Here is a 19076-nt window from a genome sequence, read left to right as displayed (position 1 = left end):
ATCCTACTAATATTATAAACGCGAAAGTTTGTATGTATGGATGTATGGATGTTTGTTACTCTTTCACGCAAAAACTACTGAATGGATTTTAATGAAACTTTACAATAATATAGCTTATACATCAGAATAACACATAGGCTACAATTTGTAAACATATTGTTCGAAATACTAAACCTGCGCAGACGAAGTCGCGGGCACCAGCTAGTATTTCACATAAAGCGGTTCAGTTGTCGTGAAAACGTGGAGGACAGAGTAACTCTCGCATGTAGGTATTAGATATAATAGTAGATAGTTATTATTTAAGATTGGATTAATTAAGTAACTCTGCTACTTATTTATAAAAGGCTATAAAAATATTTTTGATTACTAAATAGGTCTTTAAACTTCCTAAGAATGTTTTCCTATAATTTTGCAAGCATATCCACAACTAGACAATAGTATTTCAGAACTCAAGCACTTGTAGAACGTACAAAATAAGTTAAAAGTATATTTAATTAAACAAAACATTTCATTGACTAGTGAACAATACTTACCATTATTATTCCGATAATGTGATAAAAATCTTAGATAGTCATCAATTTCTGATAAACTAAGTTTTTCCTATGGTGTTACTCGTACTTTGGCTTAGGATCTCGTCAGATTGGTACCTACATGTCTGTTCTTTCGACCAAAATTCGACTATCCCAAAGTTACGCACCGTTTGACTGTGATAGACAACAAACGGACATACTACCATCATACTACCTTATTTAATTTCCCCTTCAATAAAACCCGGCCAAATGGTTTCTCACCATTATCAATAAAACTGTTACTGTTACAGCCTTTGTATCGTCCCACTGCTGGGCTGCGGCCTCCTCTCACACGGAGAAGCGCTTGCTCAATGCGGGTTGGTGATTTCAGACTAATAGTCCAGGTTTCCTCAAGATGTTTTCCTTCACCTTTTTATCAGCCATTGGTGTCCAAGATATACTTAGAAAGTACATGCAAAACTTAGAAAAATTGCATTGGTACCTACTTGCCTGACCTGGAATCGAACTAAATACCAACTATCAATAAAACATGCAAAAAAATATATTTTTGTATGGGAGCCCCCTAAAATACTTACTAAATGTAATTGCATAGCGTCTACCAGAAATACCTGATGCATGCCTGGTGACAGACGGACAGACAACAAAGAAATCTTAGTAGGGTCACGTTTAGAACCCTAAAATCACAGATGTTATCATAAACGCATATGTCGGTAAAGTCTGTACCTATTTCTTCAAGTGACGTATCTTCGAGAATACATAAATTATATCATAGGTATTGATCGGTGATTATCCATTATTGAAGTACCTTCGTATTTTTGCGGCATCTTCATAGAAAGATTGCTATCTTTTACTAATAAAAAATATACTTTACAAGATCTATAATTTTATCACAGCTGTAATGGCGTTTTTTTCCACTGGATTAAGTATATTTTGAGGTTTGGAAAATACATGTACCTAAGTTGGAAACTACTGAAGTGAAATCATATTAATTAGTCACCCAATTATTAATTTATCCTTAAAATCATTCGCAATATAACATTAATAGGATCACCATCTCCCGAGCCTTTTCCCAACTATGTTGGGGTCGGCTTCCAGTCTAATCGGATGCAGCTGAGTATCAGTGCCTTACAAGGAGCGACTGCCTATCTGACCCCCTCAACCCGGTTACCCTGTTACGTCTTCGTAAGACTGGCTGTCAAACTTTCTAGCTTCTAGTGTAATGACAGCCGGGACCTACCAATTTAACGTGCCTTCCGAAACACGGAGGAACTTGACAAGACAAACAAAGTGATTACCTTCAAGCGTTGCTTAAACATAGGTATGATTGATAGACCCGTGCGGCTGTTACTTAGCCACGATCTTCTCTATGATAAAGATTTATTACTAGGACTGTTACAGCCTTTTTTTATCGTCCCACTGCTGGGCTGCGGCCTCCTCTCACACGGAGAAGGATTGAGCATTAATCACCGCGCTTGCTCAATGCGGGTTGGTGATTTCAGACTTTATAGTCCAGGTTTCCTCAAGATGTTTTCCTTTACCTTTTTATCAGCCACTAGCCGTTTTCCCGCGGTTTCACCCGCGTCCCGTGGGAACTACTGCCCGTACCGGGATAAAATATACCCTATGTTACTCGCAGATAATGAAGCATTCCAATGGCGAAAGAATTTTTAAAATCGATCCAGTAGTTTGATTACATTAGAGGAAGTCTGAAAGTAGCGCCAGTTACAGAAAAGATGAGAAGTAGAAGATTGTCGTGGTATGGACATGTAATGAGGAGGGATGATACGCATGCAACAAAGTGTGTGCTAAGTATGAATGTAGATGGATGGAGAGGAAGAGGAAGACCTAAGAAAAGATGGATGGATTGCCTGAAAGATGATATGAATAGGAAGGGAGTGAGTGTCAGTATGACGAGTGACAGGGGAAAATGGAAGAAAATGACATATTGCGCCGACCCCAAGTAATATTTGGGAACAGGGCAGGAGAAAGAAGATCCAGTAGTTTTTGAGCCTATTCATTACAACCAAACAAACAAAGTTTTCTTCTTTATAATATTATATAGTATAGATTGGTGTCTAAGATATACTTAGAAAATACATACAAACTTAGAAAAGTTACATTGGTACTTGCCTATCCTGGAATCGAACCCACGCCCTCATACTCGAGAGGTTGGTTCTTTCCCCACTAGGCCACCACGACTTTTTTTCACTACTACTAAGTACTATTACAAGGATGTACAAGGATAATAGGACTATTGCCTGATAACGTATAGGTCAGACACTTCAGACTCCTGAATCAGCAACCCACTTCGAGAACAAATATCTTATTTAAGTACTTACATTGAGGAAGTCAGGTACGCAGTAGCTCCAAGTAAAACACTGAAGAGTTTGTGTTAAGCAAACAAAAAAATCTACACCATCTGACTACCTTTCTCCCCACTATGTTGTGGTCGGTTCCAGTCGAACAGGATACAACTGAGTAGGTACCCTTTTTTTGTCATCGCTGGGCTAAAATGCTATTACGCATCCCCTTCCCGTCGGGGGACGGGAGAGGGGTATGTGGGACTCCCCGGTAAAGACGTTCCCGGTATACCCACTAAAAAGGCCCTGTGGCACTCCGACTTCGCCTGAGTGGAGGGGGTCTGGGAATCTATGGCGTCCAGTACCTATCAACACTTTACATAGACCTCCTTAACCCAGTCACCTGGACAATCCGATACCAGACTTTCTGGCTTCTGATTACTTTTCTCTCTTCAGCTTTTTAGTGTTATGATATTTTTATTAGGTAGGTATCGATAAAAAGGAAAAAGAGTTAATAAATAAATTCTTCACCTTTGCCATCCACTGTTCATTGTTTTCGCTTGTTTTTCATTACTTGTATTATTAAGATTAGATAAGAAGGATTAATTTCGTTGTAGCACATAATGCGACACACCTCCAAGACTTTATTATGTCTTCGTAATGATGTCTCAACACAAAGACATAAATAACATTAGATTGCTTGACTTTTAAATAGCTATTATCACGGTGAGAAGCAAAAAAAGTAAGAATTATTTCTTCTAACTTCGATTCCAGTTCATAGTTGTATGATGATTTTTGGCGACGCACGGCATAGAATACCCATGTCTATTGATAAATGGCTTATCAGATATTTTTAAAGTAGCAAACGGGCTACTAACAAACAGACAGAAAACTTTGCTGAAGCCTGGGGATAGTCACGGAATACTCATTGTCAGAATTTAACTTGAGTTCTTTTTTTTCTTTCAAAATAAACTTGGTATTCTAGGTATTAATTAACAAAAGATAATCAAATGTTTTTTTACAGTCATAACGACCCTAATTTGTTTAAAATGTATAAAGCTGAAGAACAAATCTTTTGTGTAAATAAACATAGTTTCAGTCTACGTATCCAAACGCATTATTGATTGGTGACAGTGACAGCTGTCATTTTGACATTTCACGCTTCTTATGTCATGGCACTGTAACCGCGTCACCTCTGTGCGCGTCACTTTGTAATTTGTAAACAATTGTTAAATTAATTCGATTTTCAGTTTTTCCTTTACTTAAAGTAATAAAATAGTGTTTAAAACCACAGTACAACTTACTCTAAGTGTAAAACATATTGAATAACTAGTGAATAGTGTAAAACTTAAGCATAAACAATAAAAAATGTCGGATGTAGAAGTTGAAGTTCCATCTACGTTTAAAAAGCGTAATATAAGAAATAAAGGCGGCAGAAAACGTAAACAATCTAGTTCAGAAGGTAATATATGTAATATTGTACATAATATTTCAGTAAATGGTTAAATATGCTGAGAAATCTTGGTTTGTTTTTAGGTTATGTTAGGGTCTTTGTTATAAATAGCATTTTGTTATTTGCATTTGTTTCTTATGTACTCTTATAAATACTCATCATATTAACTGCATACTTTTTATAATGCTAGTGGTGAAATGAACACTCATTCAGTGGGTATACTTTGCCTGTTAATTCTTAAAAAAAAATTAAATCTTGCCAGAGTTCCTAAGTAAGAAAACAAACTCACTATCTATCAATCTATCCATGTACTACTTAAAAACAAACCGTTGGTCAGTGAGTCGTCTTAGGGCTTCAATATTATAATATTTGTACCTTAAAATTCTGACAATGTCACAACTAGTAAATAATTAAGTTAATTTTTAATTACAGAGAAAAACAGTTCAGACTCAGATGAACAGACAGTGGTGTTGCCAACCAAAAGACCACAGAAGGACAACCCTAATATTCAGAAGACCGACACAAAGAGAAGTAAACCACAGATTGAAGATACAGTTGACAGTGACAGCAGCAATGATGAGAAAGTTAGTGAGAATATTATAGTTATCTTCACGGATAATGAGCTCTCGGCGGAAGATCGGGGATCGCTTTGCGCACTGTACACATAAGGCAATAAACCACTTCTAGGTGAAGGTCAGGGCTCAATATCCTTGCCGATGATTATATTTCAGTTCACAAAAACAAGTCTCTTTTTACAGGCTGTAACCAAGGGTAACACAGGACTCTAACTAAGACTTTGCTGTCCGTTTGTCACCAGGCTCTAACAAGCCGTGGTACTTAGATCTTTGAACATGCACATGATGTATTATTGTTACTGACATAGTTTCCAGTATTAAAAATAATAATAAGTATAACAAACACAATTTTTTGGTTGTTTTTGTTTGTAGGAGTTTGAAATATATATAGTATATTGTGTATATTAAGTACATATTAACTTAAATAGAAAATATTTATATCAAATGATGCTTAAATTTGAAGTAGGCCCCAGCCATCAAACATAATCATTATAACGGGTGTGTCGTTCACAATCACATTAAATCCTATCATATATACTTTATGATATTCTGTGGCGAATTGTAAAAAAAATAATCTAATCCATTCAGTGGTTTAACCACGGGAGTAATTTTTCGTTTTTATAATTTACAACATCATGTGTAAAGCAGAGATAAAGTTAGGAGCATCCAATGTTTTGATCAGTTGACAGCTGTCAGTTTTCTAGGGAGAATTTCAGTTGTTTATTATGACTGAGTTTTATATGGTGTTCTAATTTTCGCACATTTTTATCCTATTTACTTTGTTTGAAAAATTTTATTTATTATTTTTATGTATTTTTCTTTTTTATTTGTGTTAATCGACATATATTAACCAGTATAGTAACGCATTTCATTTAATGTGATTGTGAACGACACACCCGATATAAATACTCAAAATTGACAACTGAAACCCTTTGTATACCTTGTTTAATTCATAGATCTGATGACATTACTACTAGTTACAATACTAGTTTGAAGTTGTTCTTAAGTTTCTTTCTCTAATGTTTTTCAGACAAAACAAAGGACAACACTATCGGTACAACAGCAGAGAGAGAACGCCACAGCTACCTACGAGCTAGACACGGAACGCGATCGAGATGCACAGGCTATATTCGAGAAGGCACAGAAGATTAACGAAGAATTACAAGGACAGGCTGATGATAAGGTATGTCACCATCCTCCGAGCCTTTTTCCCAACTATGTTGGGGTTGACTTCCAGTCTAACCGGATTCAGCTGAGTACCAGTGCTTTACAAGGAGCGACTGCCCGATCTGACCCCCCAACCCAGTTACCCGGACAACCCAATACCCCTTGGTTAGACTGGTGTCAGACCTACTGGCTTCTGACTACCCGTAACGATTGTCAAGGATGTTCAATAACAGCCGGTACCTACAGTGTAACGTGCCGTCCGAAACACAGTCATTGGTGTCTAAGAAATGCTTAGATATACATTGATTTGATTTGAAATAATTAATACAATTTGTTTATAAAATTGCAGGTATACCGCGGCATGAATAACTACGCTCAGTATTACAAGAAGCGTGACACGGCAGCCGGTAACGCGAGCTCAGGACTCGTGAGGAAGGGGCCCATCAGAGCTCCGGCCAATCTTAGGGCTACCGTCAGGTATGGAAGTATTTCTGCCTTTCTACAATGTTTTAGATAAGTTATTAGCTAATGTATGAACGAATAGCTTCCGGCCACGGTTTCACCAGCACGTGGGTAAAAAGTAACATTATATATTTTGTTTTTTTCCACAGATGGGACTATCAACCAGACATTTGCAAAGATTACAAAGAAACTGGATTCTGTGGTTTTGGAGGTCGGTGCGATTAATTACAAATATAGCATCGATAACCGTTGGGGTAAACGAGTTCTAGAGTGGAGACCACGCCTCGGCAAACGTAGTGTAGGACGTCCTCAGGCACGGTGGAGTGATGACTTGCGCAAGACGGCTGGCAGGAGCTGGATGCGAGCAGCCGAAAATCGATCTCAGTGGCGTGCACTTAGAGAGGCCTATGTCCAGCAGTGGACTGCGATAGGCTGATGATGATGATAGAAGCATCTCTGTTATGTCTCTCGCGCTTTCATGTCAAAGCAACTTAACGAGTCGTGTCTCAATTTGTAGCAAAATCAAAAATCAAAATCAAAATCTTTTTATTTCACATAGGCCTTTGCAGGCACCTATGAAACGTCACATTAGTTGCACGGTTCCAAAAAGTTGGTCTCATGGAGAAGAGCTGGCAAGAAACTCCATAGACACTCTTTTTAAAAAGTAATATAGTCACAGTACAAACAGTCTATTACATAACAATAGTAAGCTCACAGAATTATACAATGCAAGAAAGTTAAACTGTAAATCTATACAATGCAAAGGGAGAAGAAAAGTCGTTTAATTGCCAGGGAAGACACACATGGAGAGATGAGTTATCGCCATATAATATCTTTATCGTCAACAAAGTCTTGAATTTTATAATAAGCTTTTTTAATTAGGGTGGATTTTACAGTGTTCTTAAATTTTATATCCGTGAGATCGGTTATACACTTAGGCAGCTTGTTGTAAAAACGGACACAATAGGCATGATGACAGTAATCAAAAATCATTAAAATAATATATTTATGTGGGAATGAATGTCGAGTGGAATGGAACGTGACAGAATATGAGGGAGGCGTGAGCGAGTGAGCGAAGGAGTGAGAGAGAGGGACTGAATGAACGGTGTTAGAGGCAACCACGCGGTACTGAGTGTAACGAACGAGCCAAAGTTGTTGAAATAAAAGTTGTAATAAGTGTTTAAAACGGGATTTTATTTCAAAGTCATCGATCCCCGGCACGAAGAGAGCTACAGATTTTGGGGGCTCGTCCGGGATCGATCAACGACGAATTTCCACGAAGTTTTCTACGACGCACCGGCCGGCGCGACGCGGCGGCCATTAAATTTGAATTACGAAGTTACGGAGCACGATGGAATCGAAATCAACGACGATTACGACTGCAGCGGCGCCGGTGGCGTTCGGGCTCACAGAGGGGCTCATCGAGAAGTTCAGCGGAGACGACAAATCTTACTCGTCGAGTAAGTGGGCTCAAGACATCGAGGATAACGCTGAGATATTTCAGTGGACGCCGCAACAAACTTTGATCGTAGCTCGCCGGTCACTCACCGGGACGGCTGAGCTATGGTTAAAATCCGAGAAGGCATTCAAAACCTACGGCGATCTCAAGGCTGCGCTTGTGAAGGAATTTCCAGACACCGCGAACGTCAAGGAAATGCACGAGCTAATGGCGGCACGCAAGAAATTAAAAGGCGAGACGTATTATCAGTACATGTTGCATATGAAAGAGCTAGCGCGGCGTGCGAAATTTCCCGACTACATCGCGATACAGTACATCGTGGATGGCATCGACGATTACGAGAGCAATAAGGTGATTCTGTACGGCGTGACCACGTTTCCAGCATTGAAGGAAAAGCTGGCTTTCTATGAGAAAATGAAGTCCAAAACCAGGGAGCGAGAAAAGAGAACCGAGAGGTTAAAAGGTCATGCGAGGTCGGCGGAGGCGTCCTCGGCAGCATCGGGATCGGCGAGGCGGTGCTATAGCTGTGGTGACATGGGACATGAAGCGGGTGTGTGTAAAAACGGATTGAAGTGTTTTGGGTGTAATCAGTTCGGTCACATTCGTAACCAGTGTCCCGTAAATCCGATGAGATCTACGGCTACAGCATCGGCATCGGGTCATTCAGGCGCCAAGATGGCGGGCGCAGGCGGCAGCGGCGCTCACGGCGGCCGAGGAGGCGGGGCTTCCGGTTCCGGGGAGGCCGGAAAGTTGGGACCCAAGCGACCCGCGGCTATGTTCGGAACGGTGAACGAAGTAAGCGGAAACGAGGCTGTCCGCGCGGTCATAGACAATGAAACGTCACTGACATTGACAGATGTCAACACTGTAAATGTGACAGCTACGAGTTACGAAGATCGAAACGTTAACATCACGCATGTAAACAAATGTGTTCGGAAGCCGGTAAAAGACATTAAAATTAATAATACAGTTTTAAATGCTCTCGTAGATTCAGGTAGTGATGTGAACCTATTATCTTTGTTGTATTTACCTATGTTGAACGCCGAAGTGGCGAGTGAAACGTTAACGATGTCTGGATTAGGCCGTAGTGAAATACAATCAAGGGGCAGCGTCTCTGTTGGACTTGAGATTGATAATCAGTGTTTTAATGGTGTAGTTTTTCATTTAGTTCCACCAGAGGTGATGCCCTACGACGTAATAATAGGTCAAGAGTTCCTGGGTCGTGTTACTGTGGTAATGAATGAAGGGGGTATTAGGTTTTTTCCCATTGGTTGTTGTGAATGGGTTGGTCAAATTGATTGTTTTCCAGGATGTGTAGCAGTCAATGTTGATCACATTCAAGATCCAGCAGTAAGGAGTGAGGTTATGCAATGTGTTGAGGAGTATAAGCCATTGTATAAGGAAGAGGCCCCGATCCAACTTCAAATTGTATTGAAGGATGACATCCCAGTGCGACAGCGACCCAGACGACTGTCACTTATGGAGCAACAGGTAGTGGAAGATCAAATCGAGGAATGGCTTGATAAAGGCATCGTGAGGGTGAGTTTCTCAGATTACTCCAGTCCTTTAGTGCTGGTAAAGAAGAAAGATGGTTCGACTAGGGTCTGTGTGGACTATAGGCAGGTCAACAAGAAAATAGTTAAGGATGAATTTCCACTTCCCGTAATCCATGATCTGATTGACAAATTGCAGGAAGCTAAGGTATTCAGTGTACTTGATTTGAAAAGTGGGTTCTTTCATTTGAAGGTCAGCGAGGAGTCTATTAAGTACACATCATTTGTCACTCACCACGGGCAGTTTGAATTTCTCCGTGCCCCGTTTGGTTTGTCCACCTGTCCCAAAACTTTTATGAGATTTGTGAGTATAATCTTTAGAAATTTGATTTCCCAAGGAGTGTTAATCATATTTATCGATGACATTATAATTCCAGCCTTGGATGAAGTTCAGGCTGTATCGAGGTTGAAGCAAGTGCTAGAAGTCGCAGCACATTATGGCTTGGAGATTAATTGGAAAAAAGCGAACCTACTGCAGCGTGAAGTTGAGTACTTGGGCCACAGGGTGAAGGATGGAGAAGTACGGCCGAGTACAGATAAGGTGGATGCAGTCATAAGGTACCCTGAGCCAAGAACCCTCAAGCACTTGCACAGTTTTGTTGGATTGACAAGCTATTTCAGGAAGTACATTGAAAATTATGCTTCTGTGGCGAAGCCATTGACTGATTTATTAAAGAAGAATACAGAGTTCATATTTGAGGATAAGGAAAGAAAAGCTTTTGAGACACTGAAGAATAAATTAGCTAGCGGACCTGTTCTGAAGATTTTCAATCCGAAGTTGAAGACTGAATTGCACACCGATGCCTCAGGTGTAGCATTGGCTGCAATACTCATGCAACACCATCCAGGGTCAGGCTTACACCCAGTACATTACATGAGTAAGAAGACAACTGACATTCAGAGCCGGTACTCAAGCTACGAATTGGAAGCACTAGCCATCATAGAAGGTATCAGGAAGTTCAGGCACTACCTTTATGGTATTCCATTTAAAATAGTCACAGACTGTAAGGCTTTTGAATTAACACTTAAGAAGAAAGACTTGTCAGCCAAGGTAGCCAGGTGGGTCCTCATGCTCAGTGAATATGATTTCGAAGTGGAGCACAGAGCGGGCTCCAGGATGCAGCATGCAGATGCTTTGAGCCGCATACCAACAGTGGCAGTGGTTACTACTCTGCAGGAGAGTTTACGCCAAGCACAAGATCAAGATGATGGCATAAAAGCCATAAAGGAAATTTTGAGAGGAGGAAGTCCATACGACGATTATTGGTTAGAAAATGGTGTGTTGTATAAGACTGAGCAGAAGCTGTTTGTAGTGCCAAGAAGTTTGGAGAAAGAAATTATTAACAGAGTACACAGCAAAGGTCACTTTGGAAAGTCTAAGATGAAAGAGTTACTGAATAAGGAATATTACATTAGAGATGTGGACAAGAAGATGCAGGATTTTTTATTGAGTTGCATTCCTTGCCTACTAGCAACAAGGAAGGAAGGAAAACAGGAAGGATTCTTGAATCCGATAGAGAAAGAAGGTGTTCCATTTGATACCCTGCATTTAGACCATATTGGTCCACTTACAGAGACAAGAAAGCAATACAACTACATACTCACGGTGATAGATGGGTTTACGAAGTTCGTATGGCTGTTCCCCACGAAAACTACTTCATCATCAGAGACATTAAGGAAAATTCAGATTCATCAGCAAATATTTGGGAACCCCCGGCGGTTCATAACAGACCGGGGAACGGCATTTACAAGTAATGAGTTTAAGAGTTATTGTGAAGAAGAAAAGATATCTCATGTAAAGATTACTACTGGTGTGCCACGTGGTAATGGCCAAGTGGAGAGAGTACATCGAATACTTATTCCAGTTTTAACAAAACTATGTTTGGAGAATCCTGCAGTATGGTACAAGCATGTAAGCAAAGTGCAGAGGGCACTCAACTCTACTTTCCAGAGAAGCATAAACACAACACCATTTGAACTACTGATGGGAGTAAAAATGAAGGGTAAGGAAGATTTGGAAATTCTACAACTATTACAGGAAGAAAATACACTACAATATGATGAAAATAGAGAGAAGATAAGGCAGCAAGCCAAAGAACAGATTCTAAAGATACAAGAGGAAAATAAAAAACAATATGATAGAAAGAGAAAGGAAAGTTCAAAGTATAAGGAAGGTGATTTAGTGGCGATTAAAAGAACACAGTTCGGTCCAGGGTTGAAGCTGAAACCTAAATACCTAGGCCCTTATAGAGTGGTGAAATGCAAGCGTAAGGATCGCTATGACGTAGAGAAACTTGATAGTTCTGTAGAGGGTCCCCAGCGTTCATCCAGTTCAGCTGACCAAATGAAGAGATGGCCTCAACACGGTGACGCCGAGATGCTGGAGGAGTAGCAGTCACCTTACTCCGCAGGTTATTATTGCAGTTCTTATTTCAGGAGGGGTTAACTTTCGTTCATTATCACAGTGCCATGGCGTAGGGCTATCTGTACCAGAGTATTTACTATGTTATTTTTCTATGTAAAACTAAACATTTTGTTTTCTAAACCTATAAATTGTATTAAGTTCGAAGTAACATTTAAATGTTTTTGCCAATGTAGAGTTGTATGTTTTAAATTCAGAAACAAGATTGTCTTGTAGGAAGTAGTTATGTGTATTAGGTTGTTGTAGAGTATGGTTCCAGTTTATTTTATTTAACTCAATTATGTAGTGGTTATTATGATGTTTTAGTCTAGTTAGTACATAAGATTTGGTGTATGTCTGAGGACAGACATGAGTGCAGGACGGCCGAATGTGGGAATGAATGTCGAGTGGAATGGAACGTGACAGAATATGAGGGAGGCGTGAGCGAGTGAGCGAAGGAGTGAGAGAGAGGGACTGAATGAACGGTGTTAGAGGCAACCACGCGGTACTGAGTGTAACGAACGAGCCAAAGTTGTTGAAATAAAAGTTGTAATAAGTGTTTAAAACGGGATTTTATTTCAAAGTCATCGATCCCCGGCACGAAGAGAGCTACATTTATTAAATTAAACTTGAAGCTTGGAATATAAAACGCGCATTGTTTTCTTTATTAATAATGTGATTAATATGTATTTTTATAAAATAAAATTACGAAATAAGGCAATCCGCCATGATATCTTGAACACCAATCAGAGCTCGTGACGTCATTTCTCAAAACAACTCGCGCGAAAGCGCGCGAACGTCACATTTCGTTATTGTGAACTTCCACTGCGATCTTTGTTTTTAATTAATTAATTGTTTATAACACGAGTTATGGAGCCCGGATTTATCAAGGCAAACAGCGCTAATTTGCCTAGAATTGATATCATAATGCTGGGAAAGTTTTTGGCATCAAATAAAGATTTTTGTTCAGCTGAATTTAGAAATGTTAAAACTTCCATGTAAGTATACTAGTTTAATTAAAAAACAATGAGAGATGAAACCTAACCTCGAAATAGTTATTTACATTATAAACTATGCTAGAATCTAGAGAACTATGTAATAACTTACATCAAGGTGATCTTCACAAAAATAAAGTTGTACCCTGGGCAATATTGCTTTTGAATCTCGCCTTGCAAGTTTAAGCCACTTATTTCGTATTTTTTTATTGTGAGGAACGTATACAAATAACTTATCCGGAGTTGTTTTGGATGTGTTCTTACACTGGGGGACCCCACAACACCTATGCCCTTTCGAATTCATATTTAATAACACAAAAAACTTAATTATTGCACGAGCGTTGTTTACTTGCGTCTTGTAATTTCAGTCGTGACGTCACAAGTGACGACATGACACTGACAAGCGTTTTCGCGCCGGATTCAAAGTGGACAGAGAAAAATGCAATTATTTGATAAAAAAACTTCGCATTTTCTTAAAATTAATAATTTTTCATATAAAATAGACGTATACCTACATCATACAAAGGAATTTAAAAATTTGTCATCATGCCTATTCCCTAAAAACGATTTATTTGATTTCGTTAATCTGTATCTCGGAACTACTAGCTTGTGTTTGTTTCTTGTATTAATGGAATGTATATCGCTTTTAACACTAAATTGATTTAAGTTTTTGCGTACGAACATGATATTTTCTAGTATATAAAGAGAAGGTAGTGTCAGTATGTCAATTTCTTTAAATAATTCTCTTAATGACTCGCGAGGGCCGAGGCCATAAATTGCACGAACTGCCCTTTTCTGGAGAACGAAGATTGAGTTTACGTCAGCCGCTGCCCCCCACAGTAAAATACCATAGGACATAATATAATGGAAGTAAGCGAAATACACGAGCCTAGCAGTAGCAACGTCAGTAATCTGTCTTATTTTTCTGACTGCATAAGCTGCGGAACTCAGCCTCTTTGACAGTGCTGAGATGTGGGCACCCCATTGCAATTTAGAGTCAATGGTGATGCCCAGGAAGACGGTTTGATTAATAACATCTAATTTATTATCGTCCAGAACGATATTGAGCCCTACTGGTGTTACATTAGGTAAAGAGAATTTAATGCATTTCGTTTTGGAAGAATTAAGAAGCAAGTTATTCGCGGCAAACCACTTGCTCAGAGTAACCAAGCTATCGTTTACGTCTATAGGACTAGATTCCTTTCTGTTAATTTTGAAGACAAGGGAAGTGTCATCAGCAAATAAAATAATATCAGAGATCACAGACATCATATACGGGAGATCATTTATATAAGCTAAGAATAAAAAGGGACCTAAAATTGAGCCCTGCGGCACGCCCATTTTTACTAATGACCCAGATGAAGTTGAGCCACTTACGTCCACTACTTGCTGTCTATTTGACAGATAAGAAAGGACACAGCATTTCACAGCACAGTCTTTGGCACATAGATAAAAAGCCTATGAAGGAAGATAGGCTATTTTTTATCCGTGTGCGAGAAGACCGCCCATTATGTCACCTAGGGTCCGTTCCGACAGACCGGCTCGGAGAGGAGAGCAAATTCTTAACACGTTGAAAATCGATTACTTAGTATTTGTAGTAAGGTTTATTTTTGGATGTGCACTGCTTTTGTCATTAAGAATGCTCGAAGGAGCTCGGTGTGAAATAATAAGAGGAGCCGACCGGCTCCGATTGTATACTTTTTCTTGACGTTTGACTCCGATTGCATGCTCTTTAATGTTCGCGCAGCCGATCGGCTCCGGTCTGTGTGAAAAGAAAAATGCGCGCCGATGCTCTCCGAGCCGGTCTGTTTGAACGGACCCCTACTTTAACTAGATTTCAGATCGAAAATGTAAAATTGGTGTACATGGAGATTATATCTGTCTACATCATGCTTGAAGGATTCCTAAAAGCCTTTCGACCATTCCAGACTCGTGCAAGTTCCTCCACGACCGGTCAGACTACAAGCATGGCTGGCAGCTGGAACGCGAAGAGACAGAAGGTGGTACTGCTGCCGGCGACTCCGACTACGAGGTGTCCAGCGATGAGGAGTTACCTTTCCGTTGCTTCATCTGCAGGAATAGCTTCACAGATCCTGTGGTTACCAAGTGAGTGGGGTTTATCACTATCCTTTTAATCTCATGATTTTTTAGGGTTCCGTACCCAAAGGGTAAAACGGGACCCTATTGTTTTCGCTCCTTTGTTCGTCCGTCCGTCTGTCTGTATCTTATGAACCGTGATAGAGAGTTGAAATTTTCACAGATGATGTATTTCTGTTGCCGCTTTAACAACCAATACTGAAAACTAGAATATAAAAATATTTTGGGGGTCTCCCATACAACAAACGTGATTTTTTTTTGCTAATTTTCTAAATAATGGTACGGAACCCTTCGTGCGCGATTCCGAGTCGCACCTGGCCGGTTTTTTTTTCTAATATGGTAGAAATTCATAAATGGAGAAATTATGCTGTAATATATATAAAGTAAAAATTAGTTTATATTGGTAGTAATTCGGTAGTAGAAATGGCAGAACTGTTAGAAATTATTTTATTGATATGGTAGAAATTATATAAGTGAATGGGTGTTCCTATGGAGCTGCGTCTAGTAGTATCATAGGCTACTGTACTTTCGTCACCAAGAGGGTGGTGTTTCTCTTCATCGTCATCAGATTATTGTATAAAGGACAATGCTCAAAAAAAAACCCAAGCCCGGCGCAAACGAAAAGTAACTCAAATTATAGCTAATAATAAGTAATGAAATACTGCATAGGAGGCATCATCGAAATCAATGGCTAAATGTATGAAATTGCTATTTGATTTTTTAAAGGGGTGACATGAGCAGCTGGGGCTTATAGTTTAATTAAAGTGTTATCTGAAACAACAAATAAGTAATATGGCAAGTAATAAGCTTCTCCAAAAAGATAAATCAATACCGAAGTACAGGCTGCAGCGCCCACGTCATCGCGTCATGAGCGTTTTACATTACTTAGGGTGGGCTAGACATGAGGAACAGTTCGCGCATCCCGCAACATTTTAGAAATAAAGAATCGATGACTTTTAAGCGTTATTATTAAAATGAAAAGTACATTCATATCCTGTTTTAGTTCTATCATCCTATTATCTAGTAAAAGTAGGTAGAATAGTGGAGAAGTTGCTATAAACATGTCATTATGTACACTCTTAAACCACAACTGTATCTGTTTGCTGTTCCTTTTTTACTAATACATTATGTTACCTCTAAAATCTTTTTTTTTTTCATTTCTTTATTTAATTCGGGGTTTTATCCACATGGATATATCAACCCCATCGTACCCTCTAAATTCTATTGACATAAAACACTATAATTCTCTAAAATCTTGAGTAGCAATGTACCGCAGATGTTAAAATTCGAATAGCAATTTCACACATATAGCCACTGATTTCGATGATGCCCCCTATGTAATATTTAATTACTTATTTTTACCTATATTTTGAGTTACATTTCTTTTGCGCCGGGCCTGGGTTTTTTTCTCATACTTCATGAGCATTGTCCTTTTCGTCCCATATTCGCTTCTCTAGCGTTTCATTTTTAAATACGGTGATATTAGTAGTTTTATCCTACCGTAGTTATGTCATTGTAGTAGAAATGGTAGTTTTTTTTTATAATATTGGATATATCAGTTAGATATTTGACAGGCAGTGTTATTCTCATGAAATTAATTGTCACGACGAAATGGATTCTGAAGAAACTTTGATTGTGAATCAGAATAACATATAGACCGCTTTTATTCCACATACGGGAAGCTATCTAACATATACACAGATTTTTTATGTTTTTCCAGATGCAAACACTATTTCTGCGAGAAATGCGCTTTAGAAAACTACAAGAAGTCGAGTCGTTGCTTCATATGTAACGCGCAGACTAGTGGCATGTTCAACCCGGCCAAGGAGTTGGAAGCCAAGCTGCCGAGGCGCCTCGCTGATGATGATGATGATGACAGCGGCGATGATTGATTAATAAAGAGATTTCAAAAGAAATATGTGTGGTGTTTTTTTTATTATTTGTCCATTTAGTTACAGCTTAGAAACACACAACATTCTATTGAGCTGTGTCTATAAGTATCATTCGTGTGTGGAGTTTATGATCATGGTGGTAGAAATGGTAATTTTTCTGATATTGGCAGTGGGGTATTTGAAAGGTATTGTATTTTAATCGTAAGTAAGGTATAGAAGTCTTATAATGGTAAGAATGGTAGTTTTTTTTTCTAATATTAGCAGTGTGATATTTGGTAGGCACTTTTTTAATGGTAGGTATGGTAGTTTTTACTGTTGGTAGGATTGATAGTTTTTCTGATATTGGCAGTGGGGTATTTAATAGTTTTTAATGGTAGGTATGGTAGTATGATAATGGTAGTTTTTGACACATTTGCAGCTTAGTAGTAATTGTAAGTTCTTTTGGTAAGTAGTGACGTCATACATGGTAGATTTATATGGTAGAAATGGTAGAATTTTTATTTATGTAGCGATCAAGATATGTCACAGCAATTTTTTACGCGAAATGCGCTTTAGAAAACTACAAGAAGTCGAGTCGTTGCTTCATTTGTAACGCGCAGACTAGTGGCATGTTCAACCCGGCCAAGGAGTTGGAAGCCAAGCTGCCGAGGCGCCTCGCTGATGATGATGATGATGACAGCGGCGATGATTGATTAATAAAGAGATTTCAAAAGAAATATGATGTTTTTATTAGTGAGTTTATTATAAGAAACACTACATCATCTCCCGAGCCTTTTCCCAACTATGTTGGGGTCGGCTTCCAGTCTAACCGGATGTTGCTGAGTACCAGAGCTTTACAAGGAGCGACTGCCCTATCTGACCCCCTCAACCCAGTTACTCGGGCAACCCAATACCCCTTGGTGTCAGACTTACTGGCTTCTGACTACCCGTAACGACTGCCAAGGATATCATGCAAGATATTAATGCTACAAAAATAAAATGACTTCAAATACCCTTACCCTAAACTTAATCCTGAGTGTGGCAAACACTGCTGAAACTGCGTAAAAGATGGTTCAACTGCAAGCCTCAATATTTTAGTCGGGTCGAAATAGCTTAGTGGATTTCACAAAGCAGAAGTTGGTGATTGATACACCCGTGCATCAGTGAGCACGTTAATGTCGGTCCTGCGCCTGATCTCTCTCCGGTGGTGTCGGATTGTCGTCCCATCGCGCTATGAGAGTGAAGGAATAGTGAGTGCACCTGTGTCCAAGCAAATGCTCGTGCACTATAGTAGGTATGTCCTGCGCAGCTGGCTGATCTTCAGAGAACAGTAGACGTGACCGTCAATCGGTCTAGAAGCCACTATATAGTTTAAGATAAAACATACCTAGTTTAGTGTTGAAATATACATGTAATATCACCTAATACAAAAGTAGTCATTAACTAATTGCATAGGAATTTAAAACGCCTAAGTAGTATGAAGTTGTACTTTCAAATATAATAAAAACAGTTGGTCAAGTTCCCTAAGTTAATTTTGTAACAAAAGAAAATCGTTTTCAGAAGTCATCATCTGCCTAGCTTTTTACCAAGTATATTGGGGTCAACTTCCAGTCTAACTGGATGCAGCTGAGTGCTTTACAAGGGGCGACTGCCTATCTGACCTCCTCAACCCAGTTACCCGGGCAACCCAATACCCCTAGTCAAGACTGGTTGTCAGACTTACTGACTTTTCTACCCGTAACGACTGCCAAAGATGTTCAAATGACAGCCGAGACTCACCAAGTTTACGTGCCTCTCCGAAACACGAGATTCATTTGTGTGCGTCACAGTACCTCATAGTATGAATATGAAGCGCGTGATAATCAATGCTTTACTTCATGCTGACGAAATATTAGAACACCTCTTCCCAAATATGGGATACCTAACAGATTCAGAAATTCACACGAGACCCATCGTCTGCCTAGCCTTTTCCCTACTACGTTGGGGTCGGCTTCCAGTCAAACTGGATGCAGCTGAGTACCAGTGCTTTACAAGGGGCGACTGCCCTATCTGAGTTCCTCAACCCAGTTATCCGGCTAATCCAATACCTAAAAAAGACTGGTTGTTAGACTTACTGGCTTCTGACTACCCGTAACGACTGCCAAAGATGTTCAAATGACAGCCCGCGAACTAATTGACGAAAGTCGCGATTTAGTTCAAAATAAAACAAATTC

The 19076-nt window shown here is 39.4% G+C and overlaps 1 protein-coding gene across 2 annotated transcripts; it reads left to right on the top strand.

The window, feature by feature from the left end:
* The first annotated feature begins 4019 nt into the window (after positions 1 to 4019).
* LOC124643255 (E3 ubiquitin-protein ligase RNF113A) lies at positions 4020 to 17600 on the top strand. Of its 2 annotated transcripts, XM_047182154.1 has the most exons (8): positions 4034 to 4292; positions 4716 to 4867; positions 5889 to 6041; positions 6375 to 6502; positions 6637 to 6698; positions 14824 to 15001; positions 16713 to 16736; positions 17429 to 17600. In XM_047182154.1, exons 1-8 carry the CDS (start codon positions 4199 to 4201, stop codon positions 17574 to 17576), a joined length of 939 nt encoding a protein of 312 aa, XP_047038110.1. In that variant the 5' UTR covers positions 4034 to 4198; the 3' UTR covers positions 17577 to 17600. The 2 variants fall into 2 exon arrangements, with proteins under 2 accessions (XP_047038109.1, XP_047038110.1); XM_047182153.1 differs by lacking the exon at positions 17429 to 17600 and having other exon boundaries at positions 4020 to 4292; positions 16713 to 16908.
* The last annotated feature ends 1476 nt before the right edge of the window (positions 17601 to 19076 follow it).

Source organism: Helicoverpa zea, chromosome 27 (genome assembly GCF_022581195.2).
Source record: "Helicoverpa zea isolate HzStark_Cry1AcR chromosome 27, ilHelZeax1.1, whole genome shotgun sequence".
In the NCBI taxonomy this organism is placed as follows: Eukaryota; Metazoa; Arthropoda; class Insecta; order Lepidoptera; family Noctuidae; genus Helicoverpa; species Helicoverpa zea.
This window is presented reverse-complemented; position numbering and strand designations above follow the sequence as displayed.

Coding starts and splice junctions, on each gene's coding strand:
- LOC124643255 (XM_047182154.1), top strand. CDS start 4,199: ATGTCGGATGTAGAAGTTGAAGTTCCATCTACGTTTAAAAAGCGTAAT. Junction 6,042..6,374: donor AAGGACAGGCTGATGATAAG/GTATGTCACCAT, acceptor ATAAAATTGCAG/GTATACCGCGGCATGAATAA. Junction 6,503..6,636: donor AATCTTAGGGCTACCGTCAG/GTATGGAAGTAT, acceptor TTTTTTCCACAG/ATGGGACTATCAACCAGACA.